The sequence below is a fragment of the Rhinolophus hipposideros genome, assembly GCF_964194185.1.
Source record: "Rhinolophus hipposideros genome assembly, chromosome: 21".
NCBI classification, from domain to species: domain Eukaryota; kingdom Metazoa; phylum Chordata; class Mammalia; order Chiroptera; family Rhinolophidae; genus Rhinolophus; species Rhinolophus hipposideros.
Genome location: NC_138067.1, coordinates 50,144,677 through 50,162,653, shown reverse-complemented (window position 1 = coordinate 50,162,653; position 17,977 = coordinate 50,144,677). Strand labels below are relative to the sequence as shown.

The window sequence follows — 17,977 nt, the reverse complement described above, 5'->3', positions numbered from 1 at the left end:
CGTTGGTCTCCCAACCAAGACCTCAGCTAGCCTCAAGGAGTGGTCCTGTGAGCAAGGCAAGGGGTGTGGTAGGAGCCAGCAACCTTACAACCACTCCAGGGTGGAGAGAGGAGAGCACTGACTTCATCTGTTGGTCTATTTGGGCCTCTGACGGGCCTAGGCCAACGGACATGCATGTGCTCTGGAGGATGTGGGGAAAAGTCCTATGATGGGTGACGTAACAGGAGCCTGCAGGCATTGGACTGAGGCGTGAAGGGTGAACAGGAAGTAACTGGGAGAGGAGCAGTCCTAGTAGAGTGCACTTGCAAAACCCGAGGCAAGTCCTGGGGAGCAGGGGACCAGGTGCAGAGCCTTCTGAAAAATAGGTCCATAGTGTCTTCGGGGCCAGAAGTGCTCCCCAGGGCATTGTGGGATCTATAGAAGGGTAAAAGAAAGAAGAAGAGGCAGCCCCAATAGCCCAACCCTCCATGGAGTATCTCAAAGGCTGGAAGTGCCGCCTGAGGCACTGTGGGAACTGTAGGCAGAGGCCAGTGGATGTTGTGGCCTTTATGACGTCAGTTTCTAGCTCTGGAAGGGCAGTCGCCATATTTCAGTCTCTTCCTGCAAGTCAGGGGACATTAAACCCTCGGCAGGGCCCTACGTCCCTGCGTGGTACTCATGAGGGGAGCGGGGGACAAAGTCCCAGCACACAGGTTCAGATGGAGTGAATAACACAGCTTTATTTGGGAACCAATGTCCCTCCAGAGGCCAATGATCTGGCAAGCACAGGTTATACCAGATAAAATAGAATTTAATAACGAACCCAAGTCCAGAGTCAATCGAGGTGGAGAAGGTCCCTGGTCTGGGAGGGAGGACTGGGCCCAGGACGGGTCTGAGGCGAGCTGGTCTTGCAAGGAGGAACTTTGGAGAGTCCCAGAGTATTGCAGCTTGCACCTCGCAGAGGACTCTGTGGGATCGCCCAGACGAATGTCCTGCAGGGTCATTTGGAATGTCTTCCTCAGAGCCTCACAGAGGGTCTTAGCTGGAGCGCCCAGTCATACCGCTCATAGCATTGCTCTTGAGCTCTGTTTTTATCCTCTTTTCCTGGACTTGTTTACCTCTTAGGTGAGAACCAGAAGTTGTTTTGGTGAACGTGTTTACCACTCAATTTTGTTATGCTCAGTTTCACACAAAAACATGTTTTTTACTTCACTCTTATCAGTTTCACACATATGTGGCATAGTCCTGTCCCTACTAGTAAACAACTTGTTTTGCAAACCTTAATCTACATATATATTTTATATGCTCTATACACTGGCCCTCCATCATGGGCCAGAAGTACAACCTGCAACACTGTGGGAACTGTAGGTAGTGGCCAGTGGACGGCAAAGCCTCTGAGAACACGTAGACTCCACCACCAGTGACGTGTAGAGCTATGCCGTCAGTCTGTAGGTACCGCATGCAGCATTGTGGGAGCTGTAGGAAAAGGACAGTGGACGGCGAGTACTCTGTAACGTTGACTGTGCCTCCAGTGACATTGCAGGAGGGCCATCAGGGTCTGCAAGTGCTGCTCAGGGCACTGTGGGAGCTGTAGGTAGAGGCCAGCAGATGGTGAGGCTGCTGTGGTTTAGGCTGGGCCTCCCCAGGGTCTGGAGGCGCCCCCCAGAGCACTGTGGAAGATGTAGGCCGAGGCCAGTGGATGTCTAGTCCTCTGGGATGTGTAGTGAGCGGCCTCACAGGCCCAAAGTGCTGCCAGAATCTACCAGGGACAAGGGTCCACCAGGGACTAGTGGTCACCCAGGACCACCAGATTCAAGGGAAACCGGGATCCTTTAAGGTCCACTGGGGATGATTTGATCCACCAGAGACACTGGAGCTCTCCAGGGACACCTGGGACCATCAGGGACGAGGGGATCCACCATCCTCTTCCTCCATGTCCCCAGTGTGATCTTGCCGCCTGCTTGCCCATCAGATCACGCGCACAGCTCCATCTCCAGCCTGTCAGTGCTTCCCCAGGCCCCAGTGTGAGAGCAACAGGTCAACAAGTCCTCAGAAGACTGTGGATGAAACAGGTAACACTCCACCCCAAACAGAGACTTCCCCCTCCTAGCTTCAGCCTGCAGCTCACCCCCAACCCAAGTGATTCCCCCAGGTAGCCCCCCCCTTACCTGGGTAGCCATGGGAGCAGCCATCCTCACCACCCACCTGCCACTCCAGCATGTGTCCCAGGCTGCAGAGGACTTCTTGAGTGCACCTGTTTCCTAAAACCATCCCCCACAAAAATGCCCCTTATTTTCAGGGAAGGGTGCTGAATAACGGCCCCCAAAGACATCCAGGTCCTGATCACTGGAACCTGTGAATACGTTCTCTCTCTCGGAAAAGCGATTTTGCAGATCAATCAGGTGTGCAGGTCAGGAGCAGACAAAATGTGATTAAGGATCCTGAGATAGGGAGATTATCATGAATTACTAGGTGAGCCCTAAATGCCACTCCAAGGGTCCTTATAAGGGGGGAGCAGGAATGTGAGAGCGAGAGATGGCAGCATAACAAAGACTTCACCACCACTGCTGGCTTTGCAGATGGTGGGAGGGGCAGGAAACCAAAGAATGCAGCATTCTCCTAGAAGCTGGGAAAGGCAATGGAACAGATCCTCCGCTAGAACCTCCAGGAACCTGACCCGTGACACCTTGATTTTAGCCCAGTGAGACTCATTTCAGAGCCATAAGAGAATACATTTGTGCTGTCTCAAGCCACCAAATTGTTAGAACAACACCAGGAAAATAATATAGTACATTGACTGAAATCCCAAATGACCGCGCAGGAATCCAGACGGGCCTCTGTGGACAGCAGGCAGCTGAGCCTTTGTTCTGCTGTTTTGTGACCAACTCGCCAAAAGTGGGGCCTGTGGGGATGCAGCCGGACCTGCATGTGTACGCGGACTAAGTGACGTCTGTGTGTGGCCCTTTTGCTCGGAGAACACCCCTGTCCACCCGTATTTGGAAAGGAACTTCCCTTAGTGTCCACTCAATTTGGGATGCGAATGCTCAAAGGACAAGGAGGCCGGGGCAGCTGGGAAACAAGGTAGGCCAGGGGCCAGGGCCGCTGGGCCTTCTCACGGGGAGGTGCTCTGTGGCTCAGGCTGCCAGGCAGGAGGAGCAGCACTGCTGACCTTCTAACCAGCAAAAACCAGGAATCGGGATTCTTATGCAGAGACTTCGCTATTATAAAAGTGGAATTTGTTAAAAATCTACAACACACATGGAAGGGCATTAGTTTTCCATCTGCCTGCAAATAGAAGCAGGCCATGCATGCTCTTGTGCTCCTTCCAAACGGAGACTGAGGACCCCACTGCTTCAGGAGGGGTGGGAAGGGGCAGGTTTTGAGAATCTACGTGCAGCCAGTGAGGTCCCAGGGGTAGGGAGAGTCGTCAGCCTGCATCATGTCACCGGCTCAGTGGTGAATTTGAACCCAGGCCTCACTCCAAAAGGCAGGCAAGAGGGTAGGGCGCAGCTTCTTTCCCTGTACCCAGGTGGCTCTTGGGGGTAAACAGCCAGCGGCAAGGGACCCTCCTGATTTACTCTGGTGACCTCTGCTGCCTCTCCCAGACCGAGGCCCAGGCCCAGGGGCTGCATCCAAGGACTCCAAGGACCCCAAGGCAAGGCTGCCTTCTCTAGCCGTTCATGGGGCCTCCGGCCTGTGGCTCTTCCTGTGAATGACTAGTTGGGACTTCCAGTCGAAGCCGTGGCCACAGTCACTGCAGAAGTGGCGCCGCTGGCCAGTATGGCTCTTGCGGTGGATGACGAGCTGTGACTTCCAGCTGAAGCTGCACCCACACTCCTCGCACACGTAGCCTTGGGGCCCCGGGGTCGTGCGCCGATGGTGGCGAGGCAAACTTGGCTCCCGGGGGCCCTGCGGAGGTTTCTCAGTGTCCCCAATGGCCAGCGCCAGGGCCTGTGCACCCTGTCCACCCGCGTGTGTCCGGTGGTGCATGACGAACACCGACTTCCAGTCGAAGCCGCGGCCACACTGGTCGCACGTGTAGGGCTTGCTCAGCACAGGGCTCAGCACCCGTGGAGGTGTGGTGGACGCTGCGGTCTCAGACGGGCCCTCCCAGGGCAGCGGTGCCTCTGGGCAGTTGGGGGATCCCTCGTGGTGGCTCTCGCTATCGCCTGCTGGGGGAAGGAGAGGCAGGCGACCCAGTGGCCCCAGAATGTCGGCGCGCCTCTCCCCGGTTTATGCATAGCACAAGCTCCCACCCGCCCGAGAACCGGGTGACCCGCGTCACACGGAGCAGCACTCACCCAGGCAGAGGCTTCCTTTGCTGTCCATCCCTGTCCTCGGCGCCCCGGTCTCCAACTCCGCCAGCGCATCCGGCCTGGGGGGCGGTAAACCTGTTGGGGTGCAGGGCAGTCAGGCGTCAGTCCCGGCTCACGGGCAGGTGAAGGGCTAGCGCAAAAGAGGGGCAGGGTGGGGGCTCCCCTCGGGAAGGAGAGAGAAGGCGGGCTCGCACAGAGGAAAGCAGGAAGTAGGCAGCGGAGCAGGGGGTCGAGGCCGGTCCTCACCCAGGGAGACCACCGTGCCGTACTTCTCCAGCATCACGTCCCAGTACAACTCCTTCTGTGAGGGATCCAGTAGCCCCCACTCCTCCTGCGGGGACGCAGCCCATCACTGCCGGCCTCCACTCCGCATTGTGGGGTGTTGGGAAAGCGGGGTGAGGAGCCAACGGCGTGAACCTAACCTGGTCCTCCTCAGCTGTCCCCCGCCCCCCGCCCCTTTCTGGGTGGACAGGCTGAGCTGAGGCCTCCGGGGTTTTGGGAGTGGCAGGGACAAATGTGGCTGTTCCCACTCCCCTGCCTTGGGCGGTGTGCTGCGCGGAAAGCAAAGGGCCAGGGGCCTCGGGGCCCCAGCCCACTCTCCTAACAGACACTTCTTGGGGAGGGCCGCCAGCATTCGCTGATGTGGGCACCTGTGTTAGGAGATGCAGGCCCCCCCCTCCACGCCCACCGGTCGCAGATGATGTGTGTGGACAGGGTGAGGGTGGGGGTGGTGGGTTGGGTCCTGCCTGTTGCCAGTGGGTGAGCTTTGCAGGCTTTCCAGGGAAAGGTCTTCCCTCCTCTCCTCCCAGAATTCCCATCATCTAGGTGGGGCTTTGCTGGGTTGGAAAAAATAGTCCTGACAGACAAGCCACAACAAGTTAGGGGCAGGGAGGCGGCAATCACACTGACCCACAGCCAAGGTGATGCTGGCTGGAAGTGAAGAGACTGTGGAGGGTGTCTCTGCCACCTGCCTGTTTCCTGCTGTGCCACTTCTCAGGCACCAAACACATCTCAACCTGCTCTTTGGCTGGGATGAGCAGAGGGAGTGGCTTAGGAGCAAGGTTGCTGGGAGAGGACAGGATCCGTGCCACCCACACTCAGGTAGCAGGGCCCTCAGCTGAGCTTCCACCCAGCTGGAGAGGTGGCTGTTGGCATTTCCAAGGAAGAGCCTCTCCATTCCAATGTCAGGTGTACTGGGGAGGCCGGACAGCTGCATGGTGCTTGGGCTTTCCTGCCAAGGTTGGGCATCTTGTCCCCTCCCCAACTACACACGAGGGTGCCAGCTCAAGACTGCTGAGAGCTGCAACCCCCTGACCGACATCTCTCCAAGTGAGGAAGCCATCCCTCACTTTAGTTCCAGTCACTCTAAACCAGATTTCTAAAAGCCTTCCCAACTGGAGACCACCAGACTGTCCCTCTGTCCCCTAGGCCCTGCAGGGCACCCTGATACCAACTCCACTCTGGGCAGCAAACAGCACAAGAGCTGCTGACCAAGGAGCCTGGAAAACTGGCAGAGTGGAGTGGTCACCAAGGACATTGTCCTCCCACTGTTGCCTGTACCTTCACCTGGGGCTGCTCACCTGAATCCTGGGTGGGTGGAAGGAGTCGGAGTCTGGTGCCCGGTGTCCAAGGGGCCCCTCGCGGGACTGGGCTTGATTTGGGGGACTGGAGGGTGCTAGGAAGTGAGGCAGATGGGGGTCAGGGGCTGCCCAGGTGAGCCAGGGCAGATGAGGAGCTGGTACTACAGCCCCAGCCTTCCTTTGCTAGCAGGCAGGAAGTCGCTGTGTGTGCCAGTCACATGGTATGCAGCCAGCTAGTCCTTTCCTCCTGCCTCCCAGGGACCCAGTTCTGCAGTCTGTGGTCCCTCCTGGGTCCCCAACCCAGCTGAGGATGCCCACACTCCCACCAGCTCAGCCTAATGTGGGCCCCTCTCACCCATCTCCTGCCCGTCAGCATCAGGCTCCTCTTTGACGCTGCAACTGAGCTGGGCAGACCCCTCGATCTGGGCATCCTGTGGTCCCTCCCCAGAGGCTGCCCTGAGGGGCTCCACTATCCTTGAAGGGTGGAGGCTCCCCAAGGACTCCTCTGTCTTCTGTGCTACCGCGAGCACATGGGCTGTGATCTGAAGGGGAGAGGCAAGTCACAGGGGCTCTAGTGTTGCTCTGTCCCTCCAACAAAACTGGCCATACTCACCCAGCTCAGCAGCTGCCCAGGGTCATGCTGTAGCCCCTCGACCAGGGCTGCAGCCTCCTCAGGGCTGCCTGGCCACTGCCCCCGCACCCAGGCTTGGATCTCTGGCGGCAGCGTGCCCAGGAACTGCTCCAGCACCAGCAGCTCCAGCATCTGCTCCTTGGTGTGCACCTCGGGCTGCAGCCACTGGCGACACAGCTCACGCAGCTGGGCCAGGGCCTCGCGGGGACCTGCGGCCTCCTGGTAGCAGAACCCCCGGAAGCGCAGGCGAGCTGCATCGATCTCCTCCAGGGTGGCTGTAGGGTCCACGGAGGGCAGGCATGGGGGGCCCAGTGAGGATAGCATTGTTGTGCTGGAAGTCTTCTTGGTGCCTCTGCACCTGCAGAAAAGCAGGGGTCAGGATGCCAGCCAAGAGGCCACCACCTAGGCAAGGAAGACACCTGCAGACAGGCCCAGCCTGGGGGCTGAGGTCAGAACAGAAAGGACCCTGGTGGGGATGCTTTATGGAGAGAGGGGACACAGGAGCTGGCTGTTGTCGGGAACTGAGAACAGAAGGAAGCCTTATGGACAAGTGCTTGGAAGCAGGTTGTCCAATGGAGATTCCAGGAAAATGCCAACATTTTGGTAGAACAGAGGACTGCTGGGAGACGATGGTTTACATGTAGTCACAGGGAGTCATCACAGGTTTCCAAGGTCAGGCTGAGAAGCCAGGGGAAGTGCCCAGCAGAGGAGGAAGGGAAGTAGTCCCAGGAGGCTGGGGGACTTGAAGCCATGGAGGCGGGGATCCAGGGTGGGAAGGGGCAACGGTTGTTGTGGGACCAGGCTGGGCTACAGGGAGACATGTTGACTGAAGTGGGCACCCTGAGGGGCTGGCTACACAGACGGGGCACATCTGCACCCTAGCTTGAGGCAGGGGCTGCTGTGGACTCCGAGCCTGCTGACCACAGCGAGCTGTGATCACCCAATACATCTGCGCAGTGCATATAAAAAGCAAAAGCAAAGCAAAACCATGAGCTGCATGGAGTCGTGAGCCGGCACCTGTGACCTGGCCCTGAAGAGGGTCTGGACTGAAACGCCCAGCTGGGGGGGTCTATCAGACCGGCACCACTAGGCCTGACCCCGGGAGTCGGTCTCCAAAAAATGGAAGACAGAGAGGAAGTCTTATCGGAGGCGGAGGAACGGTGCTCTGGGTGGGAGGAAAGTCCTTGGCAAAGGTGTGGAGTGGGACGCGCAGGGTACGTCGGAAGGTAGGTGAGCGCTCCCGAGCGCAAGGAGTTGGAGCCAGCAGGTTCTTGTGATGGAAATGGCTCCCAGCCCAGCGGGGACCACGCTCACCTCAGCCTCAGCGCCGGGACCGGGAGGTCACTTCCGATAAATGGCAGCGCGCCCCGCCCCGCCCCTCAGCTCGTTGCCCTGGCCAATCACGCTCATGCTCCGAAGACACCGCCCCCACCCCCGCTCCGGACTACGTTTCCCATGAGCCTCAGCAAATAAGGACAGGCGCAGCCTGTCGGCGGTTGCTCACTTTCAGAGACCTCTCATAACTGAGGTGCTCTCTTCCTTGTAATCTGCAGAGAAACAGAATTTGGGGGAATCCCTCCCCTCACTGAAGGCCGCTCTTCTTTTACATCCGAGCCCTAGGACTCACCAACTGCCGAGCTAGACGGTTCGTTAGAATCCTGCGCATGTGCACAACGCACCTGGTTCCTATTGGCGAGCGAGGTGACGAGCATGACGTGTTGACCAATCAGAACTTGCACTCCGTCCAGGCTCCTCCCCCCGCGCTCTTCCTGAGGCTTCATTTTAGTCACTCATCGGTCCCCTTGGTAACCGCTAAAGTATGTCCCCGCCTGCATACGTTTCAAAGGCAACGGCTGGAGCGTCGCCCTGCCCTCCCGGGAGGCCAGAAGTGACGCCCTGGGTAATATACTATTTATAGTTCGGCAGAAACTCACCTCTGGGTGGTCCCAGGAGGAAGCGAGGTGAGAAAACTGATGAGAAAACTGGGAAGACCGGCCTGATCCATGGGCCTTCTCCACTTCTCCAGGGAGGATGGTGGAGTCCTTCATTCGATCTCCGCTGAGGGCCCTGCCCCTAGTGGGCACCCATTTACTGAGAAAACTGTCCCATGATTTATACCTAGTCTGACATATCTTCACACATCAGTATTGTGCTGCAAAGTGAAGGATGGAAGTTTTTGTCCAGGCTTATGGGACATGCTCAACTTTTTACTTAATTGGGTAGCCAGAACCAGTAAGGTGACCTTTTAGTTTATCTCAACAGGCAATGTTATTAACATCTGACTGGGACTGGGCCAGTTTTGCTTCCATATATCAGGTGGCTGAACTGTGACTTGTATATTCAATCATAAATTGCAACTGTTTGTCATGGTTCTTTCTGATACCTAGGAATCCCTGACTGCCAGCTTGCCATGAAGAGCAAGCCAGCTTGCCATGATTGGAAGCTCTCAGCCTAGGGCCTGTCAAGTCTTCCCAGGAGTGTGTCATAGGATTGCGCTATTTTGTGGGGGCTTAGGTCTTTTCTCTGGACTGTGTGGGTTCCCCAGAAATGACTCTCCCACCATCCACCATGTAGACAGAGACCTGAAGCTCTTACAGCTTTCTCCAGTATTCTCCCACCCATCATATTTTAGGTCTCCCCTCCCAGGAGGTGGCTGGTTTTCAAGCCTTCTGAAGTTCTGCAGCGTAAGGCTGGCGGGACGTCCATCTACTTCGCCCAGTAGCAAGTCATTATCTGAAGCGTCAGTGACAGCTCCTGCATCCCCACCTGGGTTCAAAATACCATTGTAATTGCCTCCTCTTTCACCATTCTCATCCTCATAAACCCACAGGATTTGTGTTTTAAACTCTGGTTTCAGTGGGCTTCTGAACCAAGTGAGAAGCATGTATTCAGTTCACCATCTTGACCCAGAAAGACCAGGGACACTTAGACTCACAGCTTGTTCAGGGTTAAGAGCAGCCAGTCTGGCAGTACAGGGCCCAACATGCCACAGAGGTTGTGTGGAAAGTAACTTAGGGGGAAGTTGGGTGCTCAAGACATGGGTGAAGGAAGGTGCTCATGGTTGCTGTTCCCACAGGAACAGGGTGGAGGCCACTGACCAGCCCTGGGTATTGGGAGGGGTGGATTGGTGGAGGGTGGAAGAACAGACCCAGGGCCTTATCCAGGAGGAGCTCAAGGTAAACAGGAGGCGGCTGGTCAAGAGACAGGAAAGGGCATCAGGCCCAGCATGAGTGGTCTGGAGTGCTCAGGGTGGAAACTGGGCTCCCATGCGTGTCCCAAGTGCAGAAAAGGTTGCATGTGATTCTGGGTACCCACTTGCAGTTCGATAGATGTTTTTGTTCCTGAATGAATCCTACAGGTCCGCAGAAAAGTCCTCATCAGGGTGAGGGTGTCTGCATTTCACAGCTGTGCAGACTGAGGTGGATGTGACATGTTCAAGGCTGCCTCATGGAAGACAGCCTGGGGAAAGGTGAGGGTGTCGAGAGCAGAGCAGAGGAGGAGTCCAGGAAGGGCGGACTATGGCTCAGGGGCCCACACGGTATCAGGAGGCCTGGCTTGGAGGACCTGCCCTTGAAGGGTCTTGGAGAGCTGGGTCCTGCTGGGTCCATACCTCCAAGTCTCCTCTCCTTGTAAGAACTTGTGAGATTCCTGGGGAAGATAGGTCCTGCTGGAAGGTGGGGAGTAGGGAGATCATGTCTGTGCTCACTGTATATGGCAGATGGCTGTGAGGTCTTGGTTGTGATGGCCCCTGACTCAGATTCCACAGCTTGGATCCACAAAGGCCCAACTCCTAGTAGACCCTACCCAGGTCTCCTGCGGCCCCCCACCCACCTCTGGCTGCCAAGTGGACACAGGTATCCCAACCCCTCAGGGCCACAGAAAGACTGCATCTCTTCCCTGTGGCTTCTCAAAGGGACCCAGGTTGAAGCCAAGTCCCCACAGCTCTGTGACAATGATACGCCCTGAGGGTACGTCTGCACTGTGCTAGGGTGAAATCAGGCTGTTACCATTCACATGTTTTTAAAAAGAAGCCTTTATCAGGGAGCCTCTCTGGACTTGGTGGGAAGGGAGGCTGAAGCTGTGGAATTCCACAGCGCTGTGCAAGAATTTACAATATATGCCTGTTCCAAGTTGTAACTTCTAGTCTTTTATTCCCAGTAAAAAGACCATTAACTTCCCTAGGCATGAGGCCGGAAGTCAAGATGGGCCTCAGTCTGCTAAGGACCACAGGAAGTAAACTGGGCACCCACGCACCTGTCTACTTCAGCGTTCCCGCTGTGTGGAGGTGTCACACTGAGGGGAGATCTGGGGAGGGCACCTCATATGGGCAGAGAACAGGTAGGCATGTGGCCCCTGGGCCCTGCAGAAATGAGCAGCCTCATCTTGTGTCCTCTGAACCTGTCACTTCAGTCACCTCCTGTCAGGACAGGGGGGTGTAAAGGCTCCTATCACGTTGACTTTGGTAATAGGACACGGAAATGCTGAGGCTTAGATGAGAATTGGAACAACTGTGGTTAGGGAGCCATCATTTTCCATCTGTCTTTCCCCTGCGGACCTCCACCTCCTATGGGTCGGCGATGCTCAGGGAGCCAGGCCAGGCCTCACTCTGCCCTCACAGCGAGCAGATTAGAGTGTAGGTGTGAGGGTAAGCTGTCTGGATGCCGGGCCTGGCTCTACTGTGTCCAATTCACACCCCTTCTCTGTGCCTCAGTTTCCCCCTATGAGAAGTAGGGATACCAGCCACAGCAGCCACCTCACAGGGCTGTTTGGAGCAATTTCACAGGGACTGGCACTTGGCACATGTTGGCCTTATCAAGAGCCTGCCTGTCAGGGTACGGCAACACCCTCTGTAGGATGAAATCCCTTTTTTCCCTTTCTTTTCCCCCAGAGGAGGAAGCTGAGGCTCAGAGCCCAGCCGTTCACCCAAGGCCAGCACCCAACCCCCACGTGACCTCTGGTCCACTGGGCCAGCTCCCAGGAAGCCTTGGATGAATCCAGGTCTGGGGGGAATATCCTGAATGTGTGGATGTACAAAATTTCTCGGCCTGCCTTCACCCCATTCTGGTACTGCCCTCCTCTTAGCGTTCAGTCACAACATGCGAGCAGTGCCGCCACCCTGCTGTCCTGCCACTGGCTCTGCAATGTCTCAGCCCCACCGAAGTCCCAGCCTCCATAGTCCTCCTCCTGACCTTTCCGCAGCCTGACCTCTTGGGGATGGAGTCAGCTGTGGCTGGCGTGGCAAATCCTGTCACCACATACAGATGGAATTGCAGAGTATGCAAGAGCTTCTCCAGAGTGTGGATTTGCAAAGGACGCGGCCCTTTAGCTGTGGAAAGGACTCAGGAGAGGTGGGAAACAGGGGAGCTGGGACCTCAGGCCTCAGCTGGCTTCGGCACCGTGGCTGGGCCTGAGCTGGAAGTGGGCCTGGCTTCCCTCCCAGACGTGCCAGCTGAGGGTGCCTCCGGAGGCTTGGCCTGGGAGTTCAGGCCCGCCCCGGCCCTGAGCCTCCGCATGGGTTTCTCGCCCGTGTGGATCCTCTGGTGGTGGAAAAGAGCTGGGCGCTCGCGGAAGGCGCGGCCGCACTGCGCGCACACGAATGGCTTCTCACCCGTGTGGATGCGCCGGTGGCTGAGCAGCACGGCACCCTTGGCGAAGGCCTTGCCGCAGTCCCCACAGCGGAAGGGCCGCTCTCCCGTGTGCAACAGCTGGTGCTGTGTGAGGTTGGAGCTGTGGCTGAAGGCGCGGCCGCACTGCGCGCAAGTGAAGGGCTTCTCGCCGGTGTGCACGCGCTGGTGCTTAAAGAGTGAGGAGCCCTGGCTGAAGGCGGCCCCACAGAGCGCGCAGGCATACGGTTTCTCGCCTGTGTGCGTGCGCTCGTGCTGAATCAGGTGCGAGTTGCGGCAGAAGCGGCGGCCGCACCGCGCGCAGGCATAGGGCCGCCCGCCCGCATGGATCTTGCGGTGCTGGCTGAGGTTGGAGCCGTGGCTGAAGGCCTTGCCGCACTCGCCGCAACGGAAGGCCTTCTCAGCCGTGTGGATACGCTGGTGTCTCACAAGCGAAGAGCTGTGCCGGAAGGCCTTGCCGCAGGCCGTGCATGCATAGGGCGTCTCACCGCTGTGGATGCGCTGGTGCTGCGTCAGGTGCGATGTCTGGCTGAAGGCCTTGCCGCACTGCCCGCACTCGTAGGGCCGCTCCCCGGTGTGCGTGCGCAAGTGCTTGAGCAGGTCGGAGCTCTTCACGAAGACTTTGTTGCACGCCCTGCACTCGAAGGTCTTCTCTCCTGGGAGGAGGCCGGGGCTGGTGTAGAGGGCCTCGCCCAGCTCATCCCAGGTTGCGGGCTCCTGGCCGGCGGGGAGTCTCTGAGACTCGTGCCACACCACCCGCACTCCTCGACGCCCCCCAGAGTGACCAGCCTCGAGAACAGGGTGGCTCGGGAAGGTTCTCCCCAGGGCCTCCCGTGGGGACGGCTTCTGCCGCTCGGGTGCCCTTGGCTGCTTGCCTGGCTCCAGGTGGTCTGTGAGGGCTTTCTCTGTGATTGGGCTGCCTGTGGTGACCCTCAGCGGGGAAGTCAGCCGCAGACTGACACTGGCCTCACCACTGCCAGGGCCTAGCAGGAGCCTTTCCCAATAGATCACGGAGACCCCCGTGGGTTTTCTCTCCCGTGATGAAGAGGTAGCCCGCCGACTCCCCAGGCATTTCCCATGCACACTGACAGCAGTGGTGGGAGGGACCCTGGTGTTCTGGAAGGTTCTTGGCCACACTGCTTCTCCAGAAACATCACTGTCCTCTGCCGGATGCTGGGAACCTGAAGGCACAGAAACAGTGGATGCCTGGGGGTCATCCTCACCAGGACGGGGTGACCAGGGCACATCGAGTGGGTGGGCAAGGGGGACGCTAAGGTCTGGGTGTGGAAGCTGGGGTGAAGAGGAGCCAGAGACCCATCCTGTATGTAGCTCACTTGTCTGAGGGATACCCCAGCCTCCTTTTGTTCCTTACACTGATGGCTCCCCAATGCTATAGTTTTACTCACAGACTGTTCACTGACTGCCTCTCCCCTAGCACGGTCAACCCCTTGAGGCAGAATCAGGCAGCGTCCTGATCAAGGCTGTGCCCCCAGTGCTGGAAACAGGACTGGTCACTGCAAGTGCTCAAGAAACAATGAGGGCCGGCCCGGTGGCTCAGGTGGTTGGAGCTCCGTGCTCCTAACTCCGGAGGCTGCCGGTTCGATTCCCACATGGGCCAGTGGGCTCTCAACCACAAGGTTGCCAGTTTGATTAAAAACAAACAAACAAACAAACAAACAAAAAAACTCCCGTTCTAACTAACCAAGCCATCAGCCGCCCCTCCAGATTCTAAAAAAAAAAGAAAAAAAAAAAAGTCTAGCTAAAGAAACAATGAACACATGAATGAATGAAGGAATGCTCTTGGAGCTTCCCCTGAGGGAAGCCAAGGCTGGAGCCTTCAGGAGAGGCTAATGGTGGAAGGAGAACAAAAGGAAATCAGGTGAAAGGCAGGAGAGGAGCATGTCCCGGAGGGTGGGGAGAGGGGACAGAAGCTTGGCCATAGGTTGACCCCACTCACCAAGGCTTGGCCTCCTCTGGTTGTTCCTGGCCAGGGTCACATCTGTCCCACTGAGGACCCAGGGTTCCTCACCACGCTCAAGCTGGATGACTACACGGGGTCGGGAGGCAGAGAGTCCTATGAGAGACAACCAAGTGAGGGGCCAGCCCCAGCTCAGGACAACCAAGTGCCCAACAGATGGTAGGAGTCAGGGCTTCATGGGGCACAGACAGTGTCATCTGTGCAACCAAGAAAACCCACAGGTTGCACCACAAGTCAGGACTCATAGGAACAGCTCAGTGGTGCCTGTGAGGAGAAATGTGTTGGCAGTGCCCAAGGGTACTGAGCCCAGGCACAGAGGTGCCACAGCCAGACAGGGACACTCAGCCACTGGGTATGGAGCTGTTCACAGGCCGCCAGGAGGTAAGGGGTTAGTGCTGCTGGACCAACCTGGCAACAACTGAGCTTTCCCACGGAGGACCCAGGGCCTTACCCAGAGAGGCCACGAGTGCAAAGTTCTCCAGCATCACGTGGTGGTACAAGGCCCTCTGGGCAGCATCCAAGAGCCCATACTCTTCCCGGGAGAAGTACACGGCCACATCTTCAAAGACCATCAGACCCTATAACAGTGGGCAGGGGAAGATGGACATAATCTAAGCTATGGCCATGTGACCCAGGACCCAACTCCCTGTCCCAATGATACCTCCCTGATGTCCCTCAGACGTCCCCCTTCCATCCCCAGGGCTCTGCAGATGCAACTTTCCTCACCTATCTGAGCGTTAGATACCCCTGCTGAATTTGCCTGACCTTTTAAGGCTGCTGCCCCAGCCTGAAGGACTGGCTGATTCCCACCAGTCTCCACAGTGGTGGCCCCAACGATCGTGTGGCACTCAGGAGCCAGTTCCCTCTATTTCCTCCTCCCTGGGCTGCCTTTCCTCACACCTGCCAGACTTCCCGAGTGCCCCAGGGACTGCCAGCATCTCTTGATCTCCCTAGAGCACTAACTGCTCATCCGTTGCTGAGTCCGTGAAATCCCCTCCTACGTTTGATTCCCAGGTCCTGCCTCGGCTCAGGATACTAGGACTCTGTCTTTGGATATCTACAATTCCAGGTCCACGTGATGCCTCCACTCTGGGACACGGCAGACTCTTATTTTCCCCTGAAACCTGCTTTCCCTTTAAATTTCTTATTTTGTCTACAGCAGCTGCATTCTTCTGGTGTTCAGACTAAAAAACTTGACGGTCTGCCACTCATACCCCGCACCTGATGATCAGCAGATCTATCCAGAATTCAGCCACTTTCCTGTCTCCACTGAACTAATATGGTCCACATGCTTCCTCCCTGCACACCTCCCGCCTGCCCTGCGCCTGTTCTCCACTCGGCAAACGGTGGGATACTTTAAAAATCCTAATTTAAAGCATGTCCAGCTTCAGGTCAAAATCTTACATGGCTTCCTGAGCTCTCGGGATAGTCTTAACTCCTCCGCTTGACTTTCAGACATACCTATCTTCTCGGCCGAGCTCCACGTTAAGAAGCTCAGTTGCGGAAGCACCTAGGCTGTCACCCCTCCCGTACGTTTTGTACGTGCGGGATCCTTCCTTTGCAACTTCCACACCTCACCCCCTTCGCTGCCAGTAGTGGGGAATCCCACACGTGAATGCCCCAATGGCATGGACACCGGGGCCTAAGGCGAATCAAGAGACAAGGCGTCCAGGTGACGTCCCTCCCTCAGTCGGGTCTTAGGTCCATGGAGGTGTGGTCCCGGGGGTGGGGGGTCTGCGGTTCTACTAACCTGTGCCGCTGCAGACATCGAAACCTGCACTTGAGTCGGCCGACCCAGACGCCCCGGCTCCTGGCCTCAGTCTCCTGGTCCGTCAAGGCAGCAGACGCCCAAGGCGCCGCCTCCAGAGCCGCTCAGGGGCCGAAGACCACGTGGCTCCGGGAACAGCCCGAAGGCCCCACGGGGCCGCCCACACTACCCCCGGAGAAACCCAGGCTGGGGGCGGAGCCGTCGGCGCGCGAAGCGGGTCCTGCGCCCACGCCTTCCTCGTGCCCGTGACTCGGGTTTCTAGACCTCTTGGAAACCTAGCCCGACCCGCGGCGCTCGGCCCGCAACACCGGTGTGGTCCGACGCCCGACAGAAAAGTGACAGTGCCGGACGCCGGAAGTCCGGCCCCGTCACCCTCATTGGCCCAACGTGCGCGAGACGTACGCGCAGCGCCTTCTGGGAAGCGTAGTTTCCTGCAGCTTTCCGCGCTGGAAGGTGATGCTTTTCCGGATCTCCAGGGCAACTGCCAAACATCACCGCGTGGGATGCTGGGAGGTGGAGTCCCAGGTCGAGCACCATCCTCTGTGGGTTCGTTCTGCTGGGATCCTAGGATACTCACGCCCATACAAGCGGACCCCAAGACTAAACGCTAGAATCTACTGAGGTTCCAGAGGCGACCCCAGTGCGGAGCACTAAGTACAAAGTTAACAAGAGAGGTGGATTAAAAGGCGGAGGAGTTCCAACCCCAGCTTTGCCTCTTGGGTGCTGTGTGCCCGCCCCCCTCCCTTCCCCAGGAGTTTGACCTCTCTTTGGCTCAGTGTCAAAGAGAAAACTGTAGACCCAAGATGGTGTCACTCCTGCTAAAATCCTAGGATATCAAACTTAGATTTACTACCTGATATCATCGCAGTTTCAACCTTTCCCAGAAACATAATGTTAATCAATCAGTCCAGAATTTTCCTGTCAACACCAGTAAGGTAATCTGTCACGTGGACCCTCTCCTTCCCGGTTCCCCTCAATAGAAAAAGAGGCAATCTTGTATGATAAAAACCCTTCCTGTTCTCTTCCCCTAAAGAAAAGACATCCTTGCTCAGAAAACATCCTTTTCTTTGTCAATAACTCTCTTGCCCCACCCTGCTTCCTATAGAAACCTTCTATTTGGTACAACCCCTGAGAGTGCCCCTCTAGTTGCTAGATGGTATGCTGCCCATTCATGAATTAACAAATCAATTAGGTCTTCAAATTTACTTGGTTGAATTTTGTTTTTCAACAAGTCCCTTTGCTACCTGAAAAATTAAATGTCAATGAAAAAAGAAAAGAGGAAGTAGGAGATGCAAAAACTGAAGCAAGAGGTGGGCTATTATGAGGGTGGGGGAGCCAGGGCGTGCATAACGCCTTTACATGTGGGAAAGGCAGGGAAACAGATTCTCCCCAGAACCTCAGGAGGAAACTGTAACACCTTGATTTTAGCCCAGTGAAGTTGACTTCACACTTCTGGCCGCCAGAGTTGTAAATTTGTGTCGTTTTAAACCACCCAATATGTGGTAATTTGTTACAGCAGCATAGGAAACCAATACATTCTTTGCTGTCCTCCAAACCTCTAGAGAATTTAAATAAGTTTATTTGAGCACAACTGATGACAATTGCAGGGAAGCAAAATTTCAATGGATTGAGAAAATGCTTTATAGCATGGCAGTTTTGGAACTTATTTTATACATTAGAATCAAAGAAGCCGTAAGGAGGGTTACATGGAATCCATTGGTAGGAAGTTAAGGGGGTGGGAGAAAGCAAACCGGGGAAATACCTGGGGTTGTATATAACAGAGAGATATACTTCTTTTATATGGGCGAGTCCATGATGGTTGTGGACGGAAAAGGGGCCACATGTTAAATCTGACAAGTTCAAGAGACTGAGGATAACCACATAGGATGGTGTGAACTTAAAAATTCCTAACTAAGGTGGGCCATGGCAGAAAGTCACATCTTTGGCCTGTAGCTTTCTTGACAAAGGTCAATCTTTACCTTAAGTGAGACTGTTGTCATTTTGCATCTAAGATAACATACCCTTGCAACATCAGAGGAATCCCTTTTTTCTGGAACCCCCAGGGGGCACAACCCACCACACCAGAGTAATAAACTACAAA

The 17,977-nt window shown here is 56.3% G+C and overlaps 2 protein-coding genes across 5 annotated transcripts; both read right to left on the bottom strand.

The window, feature by feature from the left end:
* Window positions 1-699: 699 nt before the first annotated feature.
* ZNF446 (zinc finger protein 446) lies at window positions 700-8,322 on the bottom strand. Of its 4 annotated transcripts, none has more exons than XM_081032270.1 (7): window positions 8,186-8,322; window positions 6,489-6,864; window positions 6,231-6,417; window positions 5,876-5,970; window positions 4,542-4,626; window positions 4,281-4,370; window positions 700-4,151 (listed from the first exon to the last, which is right to left on the bottom strand). In XM_081032270.1, the coding sequence occupies exons 2-7, from the start codon at window positions 6,828-6,830 to the stop codon at window positions 3,658-3,660; spliced, it is 1,293 nt and encodes a 430-aa protein (XP_080888396.1). In that variant the 5' UTR covers window positions 6,831-6,864; window positions 8,186-8,322; the 3' UTR covers window positions 700-3,657. The 4 variants fall into 4 exon arrangements, with proteins under 4 accessions (XP_080888396.1, XP_080888395.1, XP_080888398.1 ...); XM_081032269.1 differs by lacking the exon at window positions 8,186-8,322 and adding an exon at window positions 8,134-8,176; XM_081032272.1 differs by lacking the exon at window positions 8,186-8,322 and adding an exon at window positions 7,821-7,863.
* A 2,206-nt stretch (window positions 8,323-10,528) lies between these two features.
* On the bottom strand, window positions 10,529-16,237 carry LOC308490275 (uncharacterized protein). The gene is made up of 4 exons (XM_081032261.1): window positions 15,859-16,237; window positions 14,560-14,686; window positions 14,088-14,204; window positions 10,529-13,311 (listed from the first exon to the last, which is right to left on the bottom strand). The coding sequence occupies exons 1-4, from the start codon at window positions 15,874-15,876 to the stop codon at window positions 11,879-11,881; spliced, it is 1,695 nt and encodes a 564-aa protein (XP_080888387.1). The 5' UTR covers window positions 15,877-16,237; the 3' UTR covers window positions 10,529-11,878.
* Between the last annotated feature and the right edge of the window lie 1,740 nt (window positions 16,238-17,977).

Excerpts from the sequence above, each read along its gene's own strand:
- ZNF446 (XM_081032270.1), bottom strand. The coding sequence starts at position 6,830 with ATGCTATCCTCACTGGGCCCCCCATGCCTGCCCTCCGTGGACCCTACA. Across the intron at positions 6,418-6,488 it reads CTGGGCAGCTGCTGAGCTGG|ATCACAGCCCATGTGCTCGC; the intron begins GTGAGTATGGCC and ends TCTCCCCTTCAG. Across the intron at positions 4,152-4,280 it reads CAAAGGAAGCCTCTGCCTGG|CAGGCGATAGCGAGAGCCAC; the intron begins GTGAGTGCTGCT and ends TCCTTCCCCCAG.
- LOC308490275 (XM_081032261.1), bottom strand. Across the intron at positions 14,205-14,559 it reads TGCACTCGTGGCCTCTCTGG|GACTCTCTGCCTCCCGACCC; the intron begins GTAAGGCCCTGG and ends TGTCTCTCATAG. Across the intron at positions 13,312-14,087 it reads CCAGAGGAGGCCAAGCCTTG|GTTCCCAGCATCCGGCAGAG; the intron begins GTGAGTGGGGTC and ends CTGTGCCTTCAG.